Source organism: Berghia stephanieae, chromosome 4 (genome assembly GCF_034508935.2).
Source record: "Berghia stephanieae isolate SIO BIC M18660-M18661 chromosome 4, UCSD_Bste_1.3, whole genome shotgun sequence".
NCBI classification, from domain to species: domain Eukaryota; kingdom Metazoa; phylum Mollusca; class Gastropoda; order Nudibranchia; family Aeolidiidae; genus Berghia; species Berghia stephanieae.
Genome location: NC_088363.1, coordinates 39,773,730 through 39,797,729, shown reverse-complemented (window position 1 = coordinate 39,797,729; position 24,000 = coordinate 39,773,730). Strand labels below are relative to the sequence as shown.

The window sequence follows — 24,000 nt, the reverse complement described above, 5'->3', positions numbered from 1 at the left end:
ATGCTGGAATGAGATCCTTTTCTCATTTCGGACCCTCTGTTTGGAACGTCTTACCACAGAGCATTCGTGAAAAAGAATCTTTGTCTATTTTTAAACGTTCGCTTAAAACATATCTGTTTCGTCTTTAGTAGATGTTATGAGAAGCAAGATATGTCTGTCTGGTTTCTATTGGGAGTTGTGTGTGTGTGTGTGTGTGTGTGTGTGTGTGTGTGTGTGTGTGTGTATGCTTGTGTGTGTGAATGAGTATGTGTCAGCCAAAGTAATTTGTAATTTAAGCGCTTAGAGTCTGGCGTCTCGGAGTTATAGCGCTATATAAGTTTTCAGCATATTATTATTATTATTATTATTATTATTATTATTATTATTATTATTATTATTATTATTATTATTATTATTATTATTATCATCATCATCATTATAAAGGAATGCTATGTAATAGGAAGGCTTGAGAAAGAAAAATACTTTATTTAAATTAAAGTTGTTCTTTATTGGTCAAAGATTGAGCTTATCATTATTATTCCTAATAACACGTCATTCTATCCTAAAACAATCTCACTCAAATATGGCTTGAACATATTTACAATTAATAAACAGGCTACGTTCAATTTCATTGTCCCTTCTTTGATTTACACCGCTAATACCCTTTTCTAAAACAAGAATATCAAAACTTGAAAGAAGAGTGCACACAACAACAACAAAAATTAGCCGGCATGTCGAGATTAGCTCGTGAATTATTTACCAAGATAAAAATACCTCATTTAATAGATCGAAACCAGTGAAAGAATGCTGTATTCTTACATTTTAAAAAACAAGAAAAAAAACCAACAAAAATAAAATAAAAATAGATCAAAACAAAACATCAAATGCGTAATAAACAACTCACAAAATATTTTTTAAAAACAATACTAAAACAAACACTAAAAAGCATACCCCCCCCCCCCCCCCCAAATACATCCTCCCAAAAAAGACCAAACAAAAAGGAAAGAACAACTGAGAATTCATTTATACGATCAATGTTGGAGGTGGCATTCAAAACATGCATAGACAATAAGTTAATGCTTTATTTCAATCTTTCTTTAGACACATTTGGAATCACCAGGGAAAAGCTTCCGAAACACTATGAATCGTTCTAAAATTAAAATAAAACAATACGTAATTTTTCTCTTCAAGTAACTAAAACTATGACCAAAAAGCGATTTTCTCTGATGATGTAAAGAGACAAAACAGAAAATGAAGTGAGTAGAAAAAAGCCAGGGGTCTGATTCATGGAGCGGGACTACGACGATAGTCCTAGACTAAATCCGTTGTCTCAGACTAAAAGGCGTTGTAAGATATTCATGAAGCCGGACTACGCCAAGTCTTAGACTAAACGAGGGACTAAACGGGTGAAATTTACACCCGCGATTTAGCAGGTGTAAATATCGTAGTCTGAGACTAAATTTCAAAATCATAATATGTCCTCTACGCTGGGGGAAGTAATTGTACAGCGATTAGAACAAGAGTATCCGACAGTTTTTGATTTTATATTTATTTTTCTTTCTTTCTTTATTTATTTATTTATTTATTTTTTGGTTTTGTTTATTTTCTTTTCTTTACTTTTCTCGAAGATTCGACAATCGCACATACACTCCTCATTTTGCCCATTCAAAACACTCTGCAGGGACTCCTCCTCCTCCCCCCCCCCCCCCCAACACACAGTTTCATAGTAACTTCCTCCTCCTCCTCCTCCTACTACTACTACTACTACTACTGTTGCTGCTGCTACTTTCACTATTATCATTACTCCTACTACTACTACAACTACTACTACCACTACTACTACTTCTTCTTCTACTACTACTACTACTACTACTACTACTACTACTACTACTACTACTACTACTAATACTACTATTACAACTACTACTACTACTACTACTACTACTACTACTACTACTATTACATTTCTTTTATGTCTTTTATCGTCCATTATTTTCTAGAAATTTCACGTCTCTCACTGGCCTTATCATTTCTATCACACCGCGCTAACGATTCGTTCACACTCCAACCATCGTTGAGTACAGACGATGCAATTTATACTGCATTTCATCTTATTTGTTTTCAACGTTTATTTGTTTATTGTTGTGCCGACGAAGGGTTTGTACCCGAAACGCCATTGTCTGTATTGTTTCCACCGATGCCTCTCCATCATCACTCTTTCGTTAGTATTTTCGGGACCCCATGCTTCAGGCAGCGCCCACCGCTCTCTACTTAGAACAATGCTACACCGTGGATAAGAATCATTTAAGTGCCATCGTTATTTATATTTAATAAAAACATTACACACACACACACACACATTCTCAAACAATTTTTACACCCCTAAACTTGTCTCACACTATTTTTATTTGTGGGGAAAAAACAACAACAAAACAAACAAAAAAAAAACGATCAAAACAAACACGAAGAAGAAATAGATATGATTTCTGTGCCACTTCGTATGACGCATGCGCAGCTGGAAAAGTAACACATTTCTATGACGTGTTGTTGTACGTTTCCGAGGAATCCCCAGTTAAAAATAGATTGACCTCTGTAGTCTGAGACTTCGCAAGCGTAGTCAGAGACTTGATAGTCAGGGACGAAGTCTGACTCCATGAATAGCTTACTTTCCGTAGTCTCTGACTTCCCAAAGTCTTAGACTACAAAGTCTCAGACTTTGCTATAGTCTGAGAATACCATAGTCCCGCTCCATGTATCAGACCCCTGGGGTCTGATACATGGAGCTGGACTATGGTAGTCTATGGTACTACTTTGTAGTCTAAGACTTTGGGAAGTCAGAGAATACGGAAAGTAAGCTATTCATGGAGTCAGACTTCGTCCCTGACTATCAAGTCTCTGACTACGCTTGCGAAGTCTCAGACTACAGAGGTCAATCTATTTTTAACTGGGGATTCCTCGGAAACGTACCACAACACGTCATAGAAATGTGTTACTTTTCCAGCTGCGCATGCGTCATACGAAGTGGCACAGAAATCATTTCTATTTCTTCTTCGTGTTTGTTTTGATCGTTTTTTTTTTGTTTTGTGTTGTTTTTTCCCCACAAATAAAAATAGTGTGAGACAAGTTTAGGGGTGTAAAAATTGTTTGAGAATGTGTGTGTGTGTGTAATGTTTTTAGTAAATATAAATAACGATGGCACTTAAATGATTCTTATCCACGGTGTAGCATTGTTCTAAGTAGAGAGCGGTGGGCGCTGCCTGAAGCATGGGGTCCCGAAAATACTAACGAAAGAGTGATGATGGAGAGGAATCGGTGGAAACAATACAGACAATGGACGTTTCGGGTACAAACCCTTCGTCGGCACAACAATAAACAAATAAACGTTGAAAACAAATAAGATAAAATGCAGTATAAATTGCATCGTCTGTACTCAACGATGGTTGTGTGAACGAATCGTTAGCGCGGTGTGATAGAAATGATAAGGCCAGTGAGAGACGTGAAATTTCTAGAAAATAATGGACGATAAAAGACATAAAAGAAATGTAATAGTAGTAGTAGTAGTAGTAGTAGTAGTAGTAGTAGTAGTTGTAGTAGTAGTAGTAGGAGTAATGATAATAGTGAAAGTAGCAGCAGCAACAGTAGTAGTAGTAGTAGTAGTAGTAGTAGCAGTAGTAGTAGTAGTAGTAGTACTAGAAGTAGTAGTAGTAGTAGTAGTAGTAGTAGTAGTAGTAGTAGTAGTAGTAGTAGTAGTAGTAGTAGTAGTAATAGTAGGAGTAGTAGTATTAGTAGTAGTAGGAGGAGGAGGAGGAGGAGGAAGTTACTATGAAACTGTGTGTTGGGGGGGGGGGGAGAAGGAGTCCCTGCAGAGTGTTTTGAATGGGCAAGATGAGGAGGGTATGTGCGATTGTCGAATCTTCGAGAAAAGTAAATAAAATAAAATAAACAAAACCAAAAAATAAATAAATAAATAAATAAAAATAAATGTAAATTCAAAAACTGTCGGGTATTCTTGTTCTAATCGCTGTACAATTACTTCCCCCAGCGTAGAGGACATATTATGATTTTGAAATTTAGTCTCAGACTACGATATTTACACCTGCTAAATAGCTGGTGTAAATTTCACCCGTTTAGTCCCTCGTTTAGTCTAAGACTTGGCGTAGTCCGGCTTCATGAATATCTTACAACGCCTTTTAGTCTGAGACAACGGATTTAGTCTAGGACTATCGTCGTAGTCCCGCTCCATGAATCAGACCCCAGGGGTCTGATTCATGGAGCGGGACTAGGGTAGTCTCAGACTATAGCAAAGTCTGAGACTTTTTTCCCCACAAATAAAAATAGTGTGAGACAAGTTTAGGGGTGTAAAAATTGTTTGAGAATGTGTGTGTGTGTAATGTTTTTAGTAAATATAAATAACGATGGCACTTAAATGATTCTTATCCACGGTGTAGCATTGTTCTAAATAGAGAGCGGTGGGCGCTGCCTGAAGCATGGGGTCCCGAAAATACTAACGAAAGAGTGATGATGGAGAGGAATCGGTGGAAACAATACAATGGGCGTTTCGGGTACAAACCCTTCGTCGGCACAACAATAAACAAATAAACGTTGAAAACAAATAAGATGAAATGCAGTACAAATTGGATCGTCTGTACTCAACGATGGTTGGAGTGTGAACGAATCGTTAGCGCGGTGTGATAGAAATGATAAGGCCAGTGAGAGACGTGAAATTTCCAGAAAATAATGGACGATAAAAGACATAAAAGAAATGTAATAGTAGTAGTAGTAGTAGTAGTAGTAGTAGTAGTAGTAGTAGTAGTAGTAGTAGTAGTAATGGTAGTAGTTGTAATCGTAGTAGTAGTAGTAGTAGTAGTAGTAGTAATAGTAGTAGTAGTAGTAATAGTAGTAGTAGTACTAGAAGTAGTAGTAGTAGTAGTAGTAGTAGTAGTTGTTGTTGTTGTTGTTGTAGAAGTTGTAGTAGTAGCAGTAGTAGTAGTAGTAGTAGTAGTAGTAGTAGTAGTAGTAGTAGTAGAAGTAGTAGTAGAAGTAGTAGTAGTGGTAGTAGTAGTTGTAGTAGTAGTAGGAGTAATGATAATAGTGAAAGTAGCAGCAGCAGCAGCAGTAGTAGTAGTAGTAGTAGTAGTAGTAGTAGGAGTAGTAGTAGGAGTAGTATTAGTAGTAGTAGTAGTAGTAGTAGTAGTAGTAGTAGTAGTAGTAGTAGTAGTAGTAGTAGTAGTAGGAGGAGGAGGAGGAGGAGGAGGAAGTTACTATGAAACTGTGTGTTGGGGGGGAGGGGGGGAAGGAGGAGTCCCTGTAGAGTGTTTTGAATGGGCAAGATAAGGAGTGTATGTGCGATTGTCGAATCTTCGAGAAAAGTAAAGAAAAGAATTTAAACAATACCAAAAAAAAAAAAAATAGATAAATAAATAAATATAAAATCAAAAACTGTCGGGTATCCTTGTTCTACTCGCTGTACAATTACTTCCCCCAGCGTAGAGCACATATTATGATTTTGAAATTTAGTCCCAGACTACGATATTTACGCCTGCTAAATCGCGGGTGTAAATTTCACCCGTTTAGTCCCTCGTTTAGTCTAAGACTTCGCGTAGCCCGGCTTCATGAATATCTTACAACGCCTTTTAGTCTGAGACAACGGATTTAGTCTAGGACTATTGTCGTAGTCCCGCTCCATGAATCAGACCCCAGAAGACAATAGAGAATAAAACATTTTTTCGCGACGATGGGGGCTCGACCGCAGCCATCGTTATGTTATAGCCTGAAATCCAAAAGGACTGGCAGTTTGACGTCATTATTTGGTTTTTGCACCGCCTTGTGAGTTGTCTTTAGTAGAGCTCATGGAAACAAGTCATTTCATTGGTTGAAATATTGAATACAACTCACGATTTATTTTATTTTGTGGCAAAAGACTGGCATTTTGACGTTATTTTTTTGGTCACTGTCAGGCCATAACTTTACGAAGGCCACGGTTCGACCCACAACCTTACTGATACGACAACTCCGCCGGGCCGTGAGAGGGACGCTATGCAGTCGACGCCATGTACCACTACAAAAAAAAAAAGTGGTTTCAAACGTGGTGTCTATCCAGGGTACCTCCCCGACTTCTTGAGGTCATGGGTTCAGCATACATACACACACACACACACACACACACACACACACAACACACACAAACTCCGCGAAGTTTGTTTTCAAGCCAGCAGTGATACTAAGCTCTATTTTCAACACGAAACATATTATAACATAGAGACGATTGAGACATTGAGTAGGTTTCGGAATTAGGGGTGAATATTAATTCAGAAAAGCGAATGGAGCAGGCACTTATGTTGATAATAACAGAAAATGAAATGTATAGAAAAGTGCCAGAAGTCAATACTCTTCAACAGTCATAACGTCACTTCCTTCCTAATGACGCATGGTAACTTAGTAACACTGGCTCTAAACCATCGGAACAACGCCCGTATGAAATATTTCTCCGGCGAGCATAAAGGGTAGCCAGAGGAAAAAAAAAACACATACATTTGATCATGTTTTGACTTTTACACATTCTGATCACAAGGTATATGAAAAGTTCTAGCCAGCATGAAAAATAAAAAGTAATGATTTTTTTTGTTTAGAACCAAGATGGCCGCCGTTGCCGGGCGGCGTGACATCAGACTATTGAATCCTATTGAGAATATTTTTTTTTAAAAAGAGACTGAGCAAGTTTTGAAAGTTACCCCCTCCCAACCCCCTCGTTTCAATTCTAAATGTATTAATTCGTGCCCGATCTCGGCCATTGTTAGGCAATGGATCCATTATGCTAATAATAATAATAATAATAATAATAATAATAATAATAATAATAATAATAATAATAATAATAATAATAATAACAATAATAATAATAATAATAATAATAATAATAATAATAATAATAATAATAATAATACATGGCATTTGTTTAGCGCTCTACCATATCACGAAAAAGAGCTCTGGCTGAGCGCTTTACAGGTGCATCAACACATGAATTCAAAAAATTGACAGTCTAAGAAGCTTTACCTCCCCCCCCCCCCCCCTCCCTCTCTCTCCTCCTCCTCCTTACCACCTGCAGCAAAATCGTCACATTTGTTACGACACAATATACATTTTTCTTATTCAAATTTAATTTGTACATTACAAACATTGAAGAATGATCTTTGTTTAATTAGTAATAAGAACATAAAGTTGTTTTGCAGAGAGCTTGTTTGCGCTTTTAAAAAATCAATTTTTCTTCTGGGTTAACCTGCCATTTTGGGATAATACTGAACTGAACACGTTTCTTTGAACGGTGCCAGACAAAGCAAGAAAAACAAATACAAGCAAAAAGCCATCCCCAAAAATCTGTTGAACTTGACTGGGGATTGAACCTCAGACCTTCTGATTATCGGTCATACGTGCAACCGTTACACCACAGAGGCTCCCCAGAGTTGGGACAATTTTTATTCCTATATTCTTCACCAAAGTATGCGTTTTACTGTTTTACGCTGAGAACCCTCGCATGCATCAGTTCTTTATTTATTTACACCGGTGCCTTCCCCCTAATTTCTTAATTTGATATTGGGGAAAATACGGATCAGGAAAGAATTATAAACCTTTCTTTTTCTTTATTATTGAGCTTTATGTACCGCAATATCCACTAAATGTGCTCAAAGCGCTTTACAAGGGGCCCCTGGTCAACAGCAACATTTAACCTGTAGGACGGGACATGCCGCGTGTTAGGCGATATTACAATTTTTTCGGACAAAGACAACGCTGTTAACGGCCAGGTACTCATTTTACACCTGAGTACGGTGATAGAAAGTGAGTAAAGAGCCTTTTCCAAGGACTCAACTATGCGCCGAGCGCGAAGCTCGAACCCAGGACCTTCCAATCCGAAAGCGAGTGTCATACCACTAGACCACATAGCCGCACTCAAGCTAAAATACTAAAACTGATCCGTAAGGAAAGAATTAAATGCCTTTCTTCTGATGACCATTGTCGTAAATTAATATTATGTTTTATCCTTAAATAGGCACCACAGAAATATCTGGACATGTATCCCGACGTCACGGACCCAAATCGACGTGCACTCAGTGGTGAGCAACGTGACTATATTTACAGGTCTCATAACCGAACCACAATTTAATTATGGGCTTAGTGGTCAGGGGGGTACATACTGTGTCTTTTATTCCCTTATATCTGTTTTCCAACTTGCTTTCTGTCTTTGTCTTGGAATGAGATTACTTGGTTTTGTCCTGGTCCTGGCCGGAGTCCTGGCTGGGACGGAAACAGTCAAATGCATAGTTATTGTTTTGGGAGATGATATTTTTTTCCTTGTAAATTATGTATTATTATATTTGTTATTTTGAATATATAATGTAAGCATTTGAGTGTATTCCTCTTTGTTGGAACTTGTGTTTGTGTCCGGATAAGACTTATAGGTGATCTGAAACTAAGTACATTGGTGGTATGCTCTTGGAATCTACATCTGATCCCAATTTGTTCCCAGTTCCCCTATGTCTTACTTTTTCTAGGGTGCTTTAATTGTAATTCTAGAACTTTTCACTATCCCATTTTCTTCCTTTTTACTGGCGCTGATATAACCTAAATGTGGTGCAAGCGCTGTCTCATCTCATGTAGTTCCATATCTGAAGCAGACGTCGGAGGTCATCTTCCGCCAAGCTGATCTATCTCTTGCCAATTCTATTAAAGCAGCGCCACCTTTCTCAGCTTCATCTGTCCAAGTTCTTATCCCTTTCAAATACGTTATTCTTTGTCTTCCTCTTATTCTTTTTCCATTCATCTTTCCAGTCAAGGCGAGTATTTCCAAACCAGGGTGGCGGATAATGTGTCCTAAAAATTCCATTTGGCGTTTGATGATTTTTGTTATCAGTGATCTTTTTCTGTTTGCCATTTCTAAAATTTCTTCATTTCTTTTCCTTTCCATCCATGACACCCTCATCATTCTTCTGTAAAACCACATTTCCACTGCCTCCAGTCTTTTAACCATGGTCTTGTTTATGGTCCAGCTCTCACAACCATATAGCAGCACAGACAGTACATAGCAATCCAGGACTTTGATTTTTGTTTTCATGCTAATATTCCTGTTTTTCATAACTGTATGCAGCTGGTTGAATGCATTCTTCGCCATACCTATTCTTTTCTTTATTTCACAATCTGATTTTCCATTGGATGTTACATTGAAGCCTAAATATTTGAAACATTCAACTTGTTGTATTGTTTGTCCTCTGCTTGTTATTACACAGGCTGGTGGGTTATTATTTTTAGATACCGTCATACATTCTGTTTTAGATATATTCAGTTCCAGTCCCATATTTTCACTACTCCTGACTACAACATCCAGTAATTCTTGTAGTTCATGTTCAGATTCTGCCAGTAGAACCGTATCATCTGCATACCTCAGATTTGTTACATTCTTTCCTCCAATACACACCCCCTTCTTATGTTCGATATCTCTTAATATCATTTCACTATAGAGGTTGAATAAATCTGGAGACAAAACACACCCCTGCCTAACTCCTCTTCTAATAGGTGTAAAACTGCTTAGTTCGTTGTCAACACGCATTGCTGCTTCTTGTTCCCAGTACAAATTCCGTAATATTCTTAAATCTTTACCATCAATGTCCAAGGATGATAGAATTTTGAATAGTTTTTCGTGTTGTACTTTATCAAAGGCTTTTGAATAGTCGATGAAACACATATACAGATCTTTATTTACTTCAATACATCTTTCCATCAGCATTGATAATGTGAATATTCCATTTCTGGTACCCTTGTCCTCAACAAAACCAAATTGCATCTCCCCAATTTCAGGTCGTATTTTATTTCTTATTCTTAGTAAAATTATCTTCAAAAGAATTTTTGTGAGGTGGCTCATTAGGCTAATAGTTCTGTGTTGTTCACAATCAACTGCCCCTGGCTTTTTTGGTAGTGCTATAAAAATGGATCGTTTCATATCAGTTGGCATTTTTCCTGTGTCATACACTTGATTTAGAAGGTTTGTGATGAATTCAATCCCCCATTCACCCAGGCCAGTCAAGGCTTCAATTGTTATGGCATCAGGTCCTGCAGCTTTTCCATTTTTCATGCTTTTCATGACGTTCCTAACTTCATCTTTCATTATAGAAGGCCCTTCCAGTTCTTTTATCATAGGCATTTCTCCTCGATTATCAAAAAAAAAGTTCTTCAATATATTCTGACCATCTGTTTAGAATGCAGTCTTTGTCCATGATGGTGTTTCCACGCTTGTCTTTGATGCATCCACTTTTAGCACCTGATTTAGTTTTGTTTGTCACTTCTTTGATTTTCTGATGGAAGAATTTGCCATTTTTTTCTTTGCAGGACATTATATAGTGACATTGTTCATTTATCCAGTCTTCTTTAGCTTCGTTGCATTTTCTTTTTATCTGCCTGTTCAGAGTCTTGTATTTTTCTTCCTGATTTTTGGCCTTTCTTCTCTCATTCATTAGTTCTAATATCTCTGGAGTAATCCATTTCTTCTTCTGCAACTTAAGTGTGGTTGGAACATTTTCTTCTAATGATGCAGCAACACTGTCTTTAAACTGCTCATATTTCTCTTCTATATCTGTTAGTTCTCCAAGCACTTCAAACTTGTTTCTTACTGATAGTTCAAATTTTTCTTGTATCTTCTGTTCCTCCCGGAGAATGTCTAGTTGGTATTTAGGTTTAGCCTTTGCTCTTTTGCAGATTTTCAATTTAACTCGTATGGGGCATAGCACAGGTATATGATCGCTGTTACAGTCAGCCCCCGGCATAGATTTGGCATACAAAACCGAGTTTCGGAAACGTTTGCTGATGAGTATGTAATCTATTTGGTTTCTCACTCCATCTCCAGGACTTTTCCATGTCCACTTCCTTCTATTGTGGTTTGTTGACCAAGTATTTGTGATTGTCAGATCATGTTGACGGCACCATTGAATAAGACGATCACCTCTGTCATTTTTGTCTCCCAGACCATGTGGGCCCACAATATCTTCTATTCTTTCTCGGCCCACCTTGGCATTAAAATCGCCCATGATGAGTTTTATGTCTGAAGACTTAAACTGATGCATTGCTTTATCTATTTGTTGATAGAAATTTTCCACTTCTTCATCATCGTGACTGGTGGTTGGGGCGTATATTTGTAAAATATCAAAATCAAAAGGTTTTGCTTGTAGTTTGATTGCCATTACTCTGTCTGATATGGGCCAGAATCCTTTGACTGCTCGCGCCGTTTTATTATCTAGTATAATTCCAACTCCCCTTTGGTGTTCTCCTCCTCCTGAGTATATTATTTTACAGTCATCATAATTAAGTTCTCCTGCTCCTTTCCATCTAACTTCCATCCTTAAAACCTGCCAAATGCTCCCACTGCCTTGTGGGTTATGACCGGGAGGTCAAAAGGCTATGGAGTAAACCAGATAAAAATCCGTCAGAAGGCAACGGGAAACCACTGACGTATCATCCCAAGATCGTCATGATGTCCGTCCAAGCGAATCTAGTCAACGACGTCAATGGATGTTTTTCGAGCAACTCGATTACAGCCTCGTCCGGTAGAGATAGTCATGCAGGTGAACAGGTGACTCTCGACCGTCATCCAGCTACTGTGCACCACCAAACATTACGAACAGCAACATGGAATGTAAGAAGTCTGTACCAGAAAGGAAAATTAGCAAGCGCTGTAAACCCCTTAAAAACAAAAACAAAGAATTATGGGCTTGATTTGACATCGCTATAATGGAGAACATTTATTTTTCGTTGGTTTGAGAGTATTTCAATTACAACAATGAGAATGTCAAATCAATTCGAGTTATCCGGCCTGTAAAGGATGTTGGTGACATCTCACCTTGTACTTTTCCAAACTTCATCGGAAATTATTATTATCATTGTATTTTTGTTGTCATATTGTCATCATCAGCATCAGCATCAGTATCATCATAATTATTGTCATCACCATCATCATCACCAATGTCATTATTATTATTTTATTACTATTATTATTATTATTATTATTATTATTATTATTATTATTATTATTATTATTATTATTATTATTATTATTATCATCATCATCATCATTATTATTATTATTATTATTATTATTATTATTATTATTATTATTATTATTATTATTATTATTATTATTATTATTATTATTATTATTATTATTATTATTATTATTATTATTATTATTGCCTTTCTTGCCTTGTCTAGCATCGTTCATACACACTTTTTCTGTTCTTTATCTTCGGATCTTTATATTACACAGTTGCCGGCTCCTTAATTTCTTAATTTGATAATGTCAGTTGACTACAGATAGAGAGATTGAGAGAGACAGAGAAAGTGAAAGTGAAAGAGAGAGAGAGAGAGTGAGAGAGAGAGAGAGAGAGAGAGAGAGAGAGAGAGAGAGAGAGTAGTGTCTACTTTCAAGTCTTTGTTTTGTAACAGTCAGTCTGAATAAAAAAGAATGTTTTCAAGTGAAACGAATAATGATCGCATATTATAGTAGTAAAGTCACTATAAAGTGAAATCTATCTAATGTTCGGCTATGTAGTCTTGTGGTATGGCACTCGCTTTCGGATCGGATGGTCTTGGGTTCGAGCCTAGCTCGGCGCATAGTTGAGTCCTTGAGAAGAGGCTCTTTACTCACATCCCCTCACCGTACTCATGTGTAAAATGAGTACCTGGTCGGTAACAGCGTTGTCTCTGTCCGAAAAAAATATTTGTTATATCGCCTAAAAGGCGTCATGTCCCGTCCTACATGTTAAATGCTGCTGTTAGCCAGGGACCCCTTGTAAAGCGCTTTGAGCACGTTTAGTGGATATTGCGCTATATAAAAGCTCAAGTTATTTTTACACCGGTACCTGCTCCTTAATTTCTTAATTTGATAATGTCAGTTTACGACAGTTTCCTTGTACTTTCTTTTCCCACTCATTGTCTCTTTCCACAGCTATGGTGACGGCAATGGACGATTCTGTGGGAGTTTTAATCAATTCTCTCAAGATGAAAGGGATTGATGACAACACTCTTATCGTGTTTTCTGCTGACGTAAGGGAATTGGATGTTTTTACTGTGGAATCTTATTGTTGTTGTTGTTGTTGTTGTTGTTATTGCTGTTGCTGTTTTGCTGTTATTGTTTTTCTTGTTTTTGTTGCTGGTGGTCTTGGTGTTATTGCTGTTGTAGTTGTTCTTGTTGCTTTTCTTGTTTTTGTTGCTGGTGTGTTGCTATTGCTGGTGTTTTTCTTGTTTTTCTTTTTGTTTTTTCCTGTTTTTGTTGTTGGTGGTGTTGTTTTTCTTGTTTTTGGTGGTTGTGATGCTGTTGTTATTTCTGATGTTGTTGTTCTTGTTTTTCTTGTCTTTGTTGTTGTTGGTGGTGTTGTTATTGCTGTTGTTGATTGCCCTGTTTTTATTATTGTAATTGTTGTTGTTGTTGTTGTGGTGGTGGTGTTGGTAATTGTAAATTTGATTCACCGTCTGAAAGCAATATTATATCGGGATGAATTGGACCCTTAAAAAGTTAATTTTCTTTTTACAATTAGAATAATAGTAGAGACATCGCTTTACACGCAAAGGAACCGAGATCGATCCCTGGTGCAGTCGTTATAATTCTTTTATTTCCCCTGTCTACCCAGGAGTGAATGGGTAGCTGGCTCTTTTAAATATGCCAGAAAGTACTTGCGATCAACTAGCGTCTTATCTAAAGGATAGCAAGCAATTACTGTTGTCCGTTTCACACTATAGAAATCGGGATAAACTCCGGCTCCGTGAGCCTATGGCTCTGAAGGACTGAATGACTTAGAATAATTAAAATTGAGCCTTTAAACAAAAAATGAGCCAGTGTATAGCGCAATATCCACTAGACGTTCTCAAAGCGCTTCACAAGGGGTCCATGACCAACAGTAACAGTAGAACTAGACACGACGTCGGTTAGGCGATATTACAAATTTTTTTCCGACAGAGACAACGCTGTTAACTGCGAGGTACTCATTTTAAACCTGGATACAGTGATATAATGTGAGTAAAGAACCTTTTTCAAGGACTTAACTATGCGCCGAGCGATGCTCGAACCCAGGACCTTCCGATCCGAAAGCGAGTGACATACCACAAGCCGGTCTCACTTAATGTTGTTGTAATATTAGCGTCCGGCAGGTAACAGCATCTTTGTCTATGTGGAATAAAAGCTGTATTAGTGCCTTATAGATGCAATGCCTCGTCCTGTATGGTACGGGTTGTCTGTTGCCTTCGTAAATCGCTCTGAGCACATAATGCGCTATATTTCTAGAGTTTTTGGGAGGTTTCTAATGGTCAGTCATAATGCCTGTTTCTCCCTTAGCTTAACATGTCACCTTCGCAAATGTAATGGGATTATTTAACATTTGCGCAGCGTGGCGCAGCGGTACCGAGTTCGATCACCCGCCGCTGAGCTGTGTGGCCTTGAGCAAGTCACCTACCTCGTCCTAGCTCAATTAGCGGCGCTGCACTGCGGCTGACGCCTGGGTTATTCCAGTCTTCCCTTGGAATAGAACCTAGAGACAAATTTTCCCTATTGGATGAATAAATAGATTATTGTATTTCAAAATAAAAATATCTATGCCTTTTCTATCCCAGAATGGCGGCATGCCAACTTACGGGAACAACTTTCCCTTGAGGGGTGGCAAGATCACGGTGTTCGAGGGTGGTACCCGAGCAGCCGCGTTGGTCCATGGACCCATGTTTAAGACCACTGGAATCCGTTATGATGGGTAAGAACGAAGATATAGATGATTTTTTAGCCCTTATTTATATATATATATATATATATATATATATATATATATATATATATATATATATATATATATAATTTATATTTAATATATATTTCATTATAATTATTTTTCGAGAGTACACGAATTTTATAAATAATGAGCACTGGCACTGGGTGTGGATCGGAGGTAGTGGAGGATAACGGTATTGGAAGAGAGGAGGTAGCCCTGGCAGTAGCCTCAGTACATGGGCCTGTATTTTAAACAACTGAAATTCACAATGATGAATAAGAGTGGGGAATTTTAGCAACTCTTTTCATATTTTGGGACTAAATAATAATAATAATAATAATAATAATAATAATAATAATAATAATAATAATAATAATAATAATAATAATAATAATGATAATAAATAATAATATAAATAATTAATATAATAATATAATAATAATAATAATAATAATATTTGATGTCCAAAGAGGCAATTATTGTTAGGTTACAGCTCTTGTAACAGGGGAAAAAAGTAATTAAAATAGTAGTGATAATGATGATAATAATACTGACATAATATGATATATATAATGATGATAATAATAATAATAATAATAATAAATAATAATATAATAATAATAATAATAATAATAATAATAATATAATAATAATATGTGATTATTATTATTATTATTATATATTATTATTATTATTATTATATATTATATATTATTATATATATATATATATTATATAATATTATATTATATATAATAATAATAATAATAATAATAATAATAATAATAATAATAATAATAATAATAATATAATAATAATCAATAACATAATATATATAATTATATAATATAATATAATAATAATAATAATAATAATAATAATAATAATAATAATAATAATAATAATAAAGATAATAATAATAATAATATATAATAATATATACTGGTCTTCAAGAACGATCATCCATCCTCGCCCTTTTACGTATCGTAATACTAAGAATCTGCATATACATCCTGCTACTAAAACAGTCATGTCACCTTATGATTCCATACGAAACCTATTTATTAATCGTCCTCCCAAGCGCTAGTTACATATTATACACTTCCAAGGATTTTGAACCTGAAAAGTAGAGAGTGTCAAGTCAGCACTTTTCTGTCTTATTCAAAAATGAAACTTTTTGGATGTAGGTAGAAATGTAGGTATTATAAAAAAAATATGAGTATGAAATAGTGCAATACAAATCACACACAGCCACACACACACACACACACATTCTCTCTCTCTCTCTCTCTCTCTCTCTCTCTCTCTCTCTCTCTCTCTCTCTCTCTCTCTCTATCTATCTCTCTCTCTCTTTATATATATATATATATATATATATATATATATATATACCCCTCTCTGTCTCTCTCTCTCACACACACACACACACACACACACACGCAAACAAACACACATACATAATATATAAAAGTTCAGCTTAGATTGAGCGCAATATCCACTAAACGTGCCGAAAGCGCTTTACAAAGGGTCTCTGACCAACAGAAACACTTAATATGTAGAACAAGACATGAAGCCTGTTAGGCGATATGACAATTTGTTTCCGACAGAGACACCATTGTTAAGGGCCAGGTGCTCATTTACACTTGAGTACAGTGAGAGAAATGTGAGTAAATATTTTTTCAAGAACTCAACTATGCGCCGAGCGAGGCTCGAACCCAGGACGTTCCGATCCGATCCTGGGTTCAAGCCTCGTTCGGCGCGTAGTTTAGTCCTTCACTCACATTCTCTCACTATACTCAGGCGTAAAACGAGTACCTGGCCGTTAACAGCGCTGTTCTGTCCGGAAAAAAAATGTAAGGCTTCATGTCATGTCTCGTTCTACATGTTAAGTGTTGCTGTTGGCCTGGGACCCCCTATAAAGCGCTTTGAGACTTCAAGTGGATATTGCACTATATAAAAACTCTCATTTTTTTCATATATTATTTATTAACATTTTTAAAAAATATTATCCCTATAGGCTAATGCACGCCGTAGATTGGTTTCCCACTCTCGTGGAGGCAGCTGGAATCAAATATCATGGTAAGACTATTATAGATTGATAAACGATCAAACGAAGGAAAAGAAAAATTAAATATATCTAGTGATTTATCAACGTCTTCATCATTTTAAGCATATAGATAGAACGAAGATGACGTCAATCAGGCCTTTGTTATTGGTTGTTTGTTTTTTTTGCCACCCACGTTTATCTGTATTAACCAGTTTAAAGTTGCACATCGTTCTGTGTCTTGGTCCATTATACTTCCGGATGGCAATGTTGTGAGCTTCTTAGCCTAGCGCATACTATCTATATGTTTTTGTTTTTCGTTTGTTTGTTGTTGTTTCTTTGTTTTAAATTATTTTTTTTATAACGTTTACACCACGTGGGGTCCCGAGAGCTCAGTTGGTAGGGCACTCGCTTCACACGCGAAGGGACCGAGATTTTTTCTCATCCCCCTGTATACGCAGCATGACAGTGAATGGGTAGCTGGTTCTGTTAGATCTGGGGGAAAGTGTTTGTGAAGTCCCAGGTTTGGGAGTTTATTGCCAAGATGGGGTTCATTTAAATCGATCGATATTTGAAGGACGAGTTTTCTGGCCAAATTTTTAAATATCTGTTTTTCCAGAGTACGATAGAACGATCTTTATCTACCACTATGATCCATTTTTTTTCGATGACTACGATGTTACTAGTGTGCATCTGTGTGAGTGTGTTTATGTCAATATTGTATTGTTATAAATGTGTAACCAAATGACAAATTGCCACTTTTTTGGCACAATAAATATTTATTATTATTATTATTATTATTATTATTATTATTATATATTATTATTATATATTATTATATTATTATTATATTATTATTATATATATTAATAATAATAATAATAATAATAATAATAATAATAATAATAATAATAATAATAATAATAATAATAATAATACGTTACATTAACTTTTCTTGGTTGCATTTCACCCATAGGTAAGGTGCCCTTTACCGTTAGAGCGGCGTAAGACTAATTTATTGAACGAAGTTGACGTCACTCAGGTCTTTGTTATTGTTTTTTGCCATCCATGTTTATGAGTAATTCTCACTAAACTGTATTAGGGCTGACCCACACCGGAGACTGACACCGCGTACCTGGCACTGCCGTCCTCTGCCGTCTTCCGGATGAAGACGTCGGGCACGGACTAAATACTAAGAATAAAGAGAAAAGCCGCTAGACCTACTACCCATTCCAAGCACCCGACGTCGAGCTTGATAAGGGTAGGTCTTCCCGTGTTATCTAGGGGTCTAGCGTCTCTTCTCTTTATTCTTAGTATTTTGTCCGTGCCCGACGCCTTTATCCGGAAGACGGCAGATGACGGCAGTACCGAGTCGTCGGAGTCAGTCTCCGGTGTGGGTCAGCCCTTAACCAGATTATAGATAGTTATATGCACTTGGCTAAGGAGCTCATAGCCTCACTATCCGGAAATATAACGGACCAACACGCAAAACTATGTGTAACCTTGAACGTTTGTTGTCTGGTTCATACAGTTTAGTGAGAAATACTCATAAACGTGGATGGCAAAAAACAATAACAAAGACATGAGTAACATCATCTTCGTTCTATCTATATACGTTCAAGGTTGCATATTGTTTTCTGTCTTGGTGTCTTGGTCCGTTATACTTCCGGATGGCAATGTTGCGAGTTTCTTAGCCAAGGGAGGGGGGGATTGACGCGTCACGCTGCTTTTTTAATATTGTTTTTAGAAAGCAATTTCAATTATTTGTTCTCACAAAATTGTATCAATCCGACTATAAAATTCAAAAATTACACACAGTTTTGTGTGTGTAGGTTACGTTATATCCGGCTGGTGGATGTCGTGAGTATTGTATCTAAATGCATAGCATCAATAACCTAAAAACCAGTCTACACTGTTACGTCGTCGTCTGTTTCACCAGGAAAGGACCAAGATGGTGTCAGCCAGTGGAAGCCCATAGTGCACCAGACATTGCCCTCAAACAGACAGGAAGTCGTCTATAACATCGATGACTCTTTCAGGCCAACACAAGGGAAGGCTGCTATCCGGTAGGTAATCTAAATGAAATTGCCAGAAGACAACAGAGAATAAAAACTTCGCAGCTGTGACCCGCGACCTTACTGGTACGACAACTCCGCCTTACCGGGGAATTCGTGACTCATACCGTATGAGCTATCCACAACCCTAAAAAAAAAGTAAGACTGAGCTTTGAAGCGACTTTTTGGGGGGTCTTGGATAGCTCATACGGTAGAGTCACGATCTCCCCGACCAGGCGGAGTTTTCGTACCAGTAAGGTCGCGAGTTCGAGTCCCATCACTGCTGCGAAGTTTTTATTCTCTGTTGTCTTCTGGCACTTTCCTACTTGCTTCATTTATTGTTATTAACAACATAAGTGCCTGCTCCACTCACTTTTCTGAATCTAATTGAAAAAGAAATTAAGTAGGTTACAATGACAAGTAAAGAACACCCCCACCCAATACACACTCCCACCCCTACACACAAAGAGGAGTGAATATCATAAAAGATCCCACCAAAAGAATGTCTGCATTCCACAACCCCAGAAACTACTGGGTTTTCTCAAATTGCTTCTTAACAGGACATGGTAGAACTGCATCAAAAATGTGCAGATGGAAACTTGGGAACAGTGATGCCTGCCAGAAATGTCAGGCAGCTCAAGAGACCAGAGATCACATCGTCCTTCACTGTCCAGTTACTAACCTTGCAGGTGTATATGAAACACTTCTTAGGGCGGAGGAAGACTTCCGAAGCTGGGTTGACGATATGAATTTGGAGGTGTAGCCATACGTTACTACCATTACACAAAGAAACCCCTTAACCCTCTCCTTACCACCTATGGGAAAATCGTCACATTTGTTACGATGCAACCGTCACTTTTCTCATCCAGATTTCATTTCTTTTTGCTATAGCTATAAAAATTTGACATTCTGTAATAGAGCTCATATTGTCGAACAATATTATGTATAGAATGTGCTTGTTGCTTTTCTGTTTGAGTCAGAAATGTCTGATTTTGTGGTGGGTGGATGTGAAGTTTTAGGGAAAATTCTGAAAATGGCTGGTAAGGAGAGGGTTAAACTAACAAATGTCATATGTGAAGGATGCTAGAACAAACTCATTGGAGTTGTTGATAACTCTTGAGACTATATTGTGCAGCTCACAAAGTTCAAGGTCCCGAGCTGAGAGGTGCATAGTTGAGTCCTTGGAAAAGGCTCTATAATTCACATTCTTTCACCGTACTCAGTTGTAAAATGAGTACCTGGCCGTTAACAGCGTTGTTTCGTAGAAGAAAAAAATGCCCCCTTATTCATGTTAAGTGTTGCTGTGGCTGGGAATTCCTTGTAAAGCGCTTTGAGCACGTTTAGTGAATATTTCACTCTATAACTTCCCTATTTTTGTTGTTTCAAAAAAAAACATTATTGAGCTGAAAATATTTTCACGTGACTATCCATTTTATCACACATCACTCACTCACTCATTCAATCCACTCTGGGCCTGCTAGCACTTGATGCGATGCAAGGGACGTCAGCAGCTATTCTTGAGACTATCTTGCGGGACAGACCTCTCTGTTTTAGGTTCCTCTCTACGGTACTTGTCCAAGTCTTCTTGGGACGGCCCCGCTTCCTCTTTCATTGGGGTATCCATTGAAAAGCCTTCCTTATCAGTATTTCATTAGGTCTGCCCCAACCATTGCCATCTTCTCTTTTTAATGAGACTCTCCAGACATCGGCGAGTAGTAATTATGACATTGGTTATCAGTGGTACAGCCATGTCTTGTAACAAAATCAATAGTTTTTAAATGGCCATTGGTCGTTTGCATACAGCGCAATGATCACAAACACTTTAATCATTGCCAAGTGTAAACAAAAAAGTAGGAAAAGATCTTTTTTAAAACCAAACTCATATGAAATTATGACTGAATGCCTTGATGCAGACAGTCACACATAATATTGTAAACATGTTACTAAAAACTTGCCTAACGGGCAACTTGTACTGTATGGAATGGAAACTTGATTTTACATAGCATACGAGTAGCATTGAGCATGTTGAAACCGTAGAAATGGGTAATAAATATGTTTAGGGGGCACTGTGGCTCAGCGGTACGGTCTTTGCTTTGTATCCGTAAAGGTACCGAGTTCGATTACCCGCCGCTGCGGCCTTGAGCAAATCACCTTGCCTTAGCTCAGTTTGCGGCGCTGCACAGCGGCTGACGCATGTCCAGTCTTCCATTGGAATAGACCTAAGAGACAAATCCCCCCTATGGGATGAATAAAGGGAATTTTATTTTTATTAATTTATTTTTTAAAATATTTTTTTCATCATTTATAACATACTTAGTAGCATTATTCTGTATTCTTCTTGTGCGATTATCTGGTTTAGTTTTTTTGACGTACTCGTCTTAGGATTGGAAAGTTCTGGGGTTGAGTCTCGCGTTGAGCGGGGCATAGCTGAGTCCTTGGAAAAAGCTCTTTACTCACATGATCTCACCGTACTCAAATGTAAAATGAGTACTTGATCTTTAACAGAGTTGTCTTTTCGAAAATAAAATTGTAATACCGTCTCCTTGAGCCACCTTGTCTCGTCCTACATTTTAAGTGTTGAAGCGTTTTGAGCACGTCGTGTAGATATTGCCTACATAATCCTTTTACAAACAAAACTTATTTAACGGGAAACGTGTACTCTATGGAATGCATACTTGATTTTACATAACGTGCAGGGAATATAAATGAACATATGCTAATTGCCTTATTTTCTGCATTCCCCCTCCCCCCTCACCTCGCCCCCCCCCCCTCCCGCCCCCATATTTCTATTCTTGATTAGTGTCGGAGACTACAAGCTGATTGACGGCTTTCCTGGCGTTTTCCCAGAATGGTACGAGCCAGGAAAATATCACGACAGATGGGGTCATATCAGCGGCAGAGAGGATGAAAAATCCATGAAGTGGATGCGAGAGTCACAGCCGGATGAGAGATTCAAATTCTTATTTAATCTTAAAGGTGAGGCAATGATAATGTTGAAAACAGGAATTTTATACTGAATAAAAAATATGGAAAGTCATGTAAGATCCATGGTGGTGAGGCAAGCAAGCAGAAAAAAAAATTAAAAGAGATTGCCTCTAAAGATTAGCCTTTCTCGAGTTCCTAATCAAACTTAAGGAAATCTGAATGCAAGCGGAAGTGAATTTGTTGAATAGCTGTATCCAACGTTAGAAGTTCTGAGAGAAAAGCCAAAGTAACAATTCAGTATAACGCTATCCATAACCCTGGGGAAGTCATAGAAAGAAAAAAAGTAAGCTTTTATATAGAGCAATATCCACGAAACGTCCCCAAAGCGCTTTATAAGGGGTCTCAGGCCAACATCAACACTTTTTTTTTCTTATAAACTATTCGACTTTGCCACCTTCCAATTTCAAGAGCAGCTTACCGTTGGTATCACCACTGACACCTCCCTAAAAGATTTTAGCTCCTCTAGCATCCATTTATTTCCAATTATCTATTCGACTTTGCCACCTACTTAGAACATGTCAATTTTAAGAGCAGATTACCGCAGCCTTCACCACTGACACTTCCCTACAAGATTTTAGCTCCTCTAGCATCCATTTTTTCTATAATTCTATTCGACTTTGCCACCTATTTAGACCATCTCAATTTCAACAGCAGCTTAACGCAACCTTCACTAACTTATAGCCTAACATTTCCAGACGAATTACCTCAAACTACAAGAAAATGATCACCTAAATAAAGTGAACAGAGACTTGTCGTTAGTCTCAACCATTTATGAATGATGCGCAATATCGACTAAAGGGGTTAAAGAGCTTTACAATGTGTCCCTAGCCAACAGCAACACTTTACATGTAGCACGCGATATGATACCTGTTAGGTAATACTACATTTTTGTATTGATGTCTATGTAGTGATGGCTTTAAACTCAATTTTTTTTCTAGTTCAAGGTGTGGTATTCCGACCTCTCATAGTGGGCAGGGAGACACTTACTGTGACTTCTATGCCCCTAAATTATCTGTTTTCCAACCTGCTTTCTGACTTTATCTTGGATTTAGATTACTTGGTTTTGTCCTAGCCCTGGCTTGGAGGGAAACAGTCAAGTGTATAGTGAGAGTTTTGTGAAATGATATTTTTTGTCTTGTAAATCATCTCTCTGTTTTGCATTGTATTGTTTTAATGTTTTACATACATATGATTTGTAAACATTGGAAGGTGTTCCTATTAATGAGGACCTGTGCTTGTGTCAGGATGAGACTATCAGGTGATCTCAAACTAAGTACACTGTTAGTATGTTTTTAGAATCTACATCTGATTCCTACCTATTTCAACCCATTCCCCTTTGTATTACGCTTTCTTGTGATTTAATTGCAATTCTAGAACTTTTTACTATCCCGCCCATTTTCTTCCTTTTTACTGGCGCTGATATGTCGCAATCGCCGTAAAACCCTTAAAAGCATAAATAAACATTCTTCGAGTAGTTTATTCTGACAAAATACCAGATTGACAGGATATGTCACCTTTATTCCCTAGATGACCCCTACGAACACGTGAATCTGTACGACCAGTACCCAGCCATTGTGAAGCAACTTGAATCAAGGTTACAAGAACACCGGAAACGATATATCACTCCCTACTTCCCATTGCCGGATATGAAATCTCACCCCAAAAATTATGGCGGCGTTTGGTCACCAGGCTGGTGTTAATAGGATTCAATAGTCTGATGTCACATCCGCCCAGCAACCAGCAGCTTGGTTCTAAACAAAGTAATTCGGTACTTTTTTATGCTTTATGCTGGCTAGAAATTTTTCACATGTCATATGATCAGAATGTATAAGAATCAAAACATAATCAGATTAATCCTCTTGTCGGAGAAGTATTGTATAAGGGCGGTGATGGAGATAATGGCATCCGCCATTGTTCCGATAGTTTAAAACCAGCTACGTTGCGTCATTAAGGGGAAAATGACGTCACGACTGGTGAATTATATTTCTATTTTTTAAAAGTGATACTATGTTTTTGACGAAGTGTTGAAAACCAATGAGAACCAATGGTTCAGTCAATCCTATTACGGGAGAAGAAGGAAAAACAAATAATCTAAGATAATTACATCTTCTTCTGTGTAATGTCCACGTTCACATATTATTATGAAGAT

The 24,000-nt window shown here is 37.4% G+C and overlaps 1 protein-coding gene across 10 annotated transcripts in view; it reads left to right on the top strand.

Moving 5' to 3' along the window:
* LOC144970546 (arylsulfatase B-like) overlaps positions 1-24,000 on the top strand; it is a 62,869-nt gene that overhangs the window by 37,736 nt on the left and 1,133 nt on the right. For all 10 annotated transcript variants that reach the window (XM_078910304.1, XM_078910299.1, XM_078910303.1 and 7 more), the window contains exons 9-15: positions 8,024-8,087; positions 12,962-13,059; positions 14,620-14,753; positions 16,786-16,847; positions 18,752-18,878; positions 21,667-21,842; positions 23,379-24,000. The exon at positions 23,379-24,000 is cut by the window's right edge and continues 1,133 nt beyond it. In XM_078910304.1, coding sequence (XP_078766430.1) covers positions 8,024-8,087; positions 12,962-13,059; positions 14,620-14,753; positions 16,786-16,847; positions 18,752-18,878; positions 21,667-21,842; positions 23,379-23,551 — 834 coding nt within the window. In that variant the 3' untranslated portion in view covers positions 23,552-24,000. The remainder of the gene's footprint in view (positions 1-8,023; positions 8,088-12,961; positions 13,060-14,619; positions 14,754-16,785; positions 16,848-18,751; positions 18,879-21,666; positions 21,843-23,378) is intronic.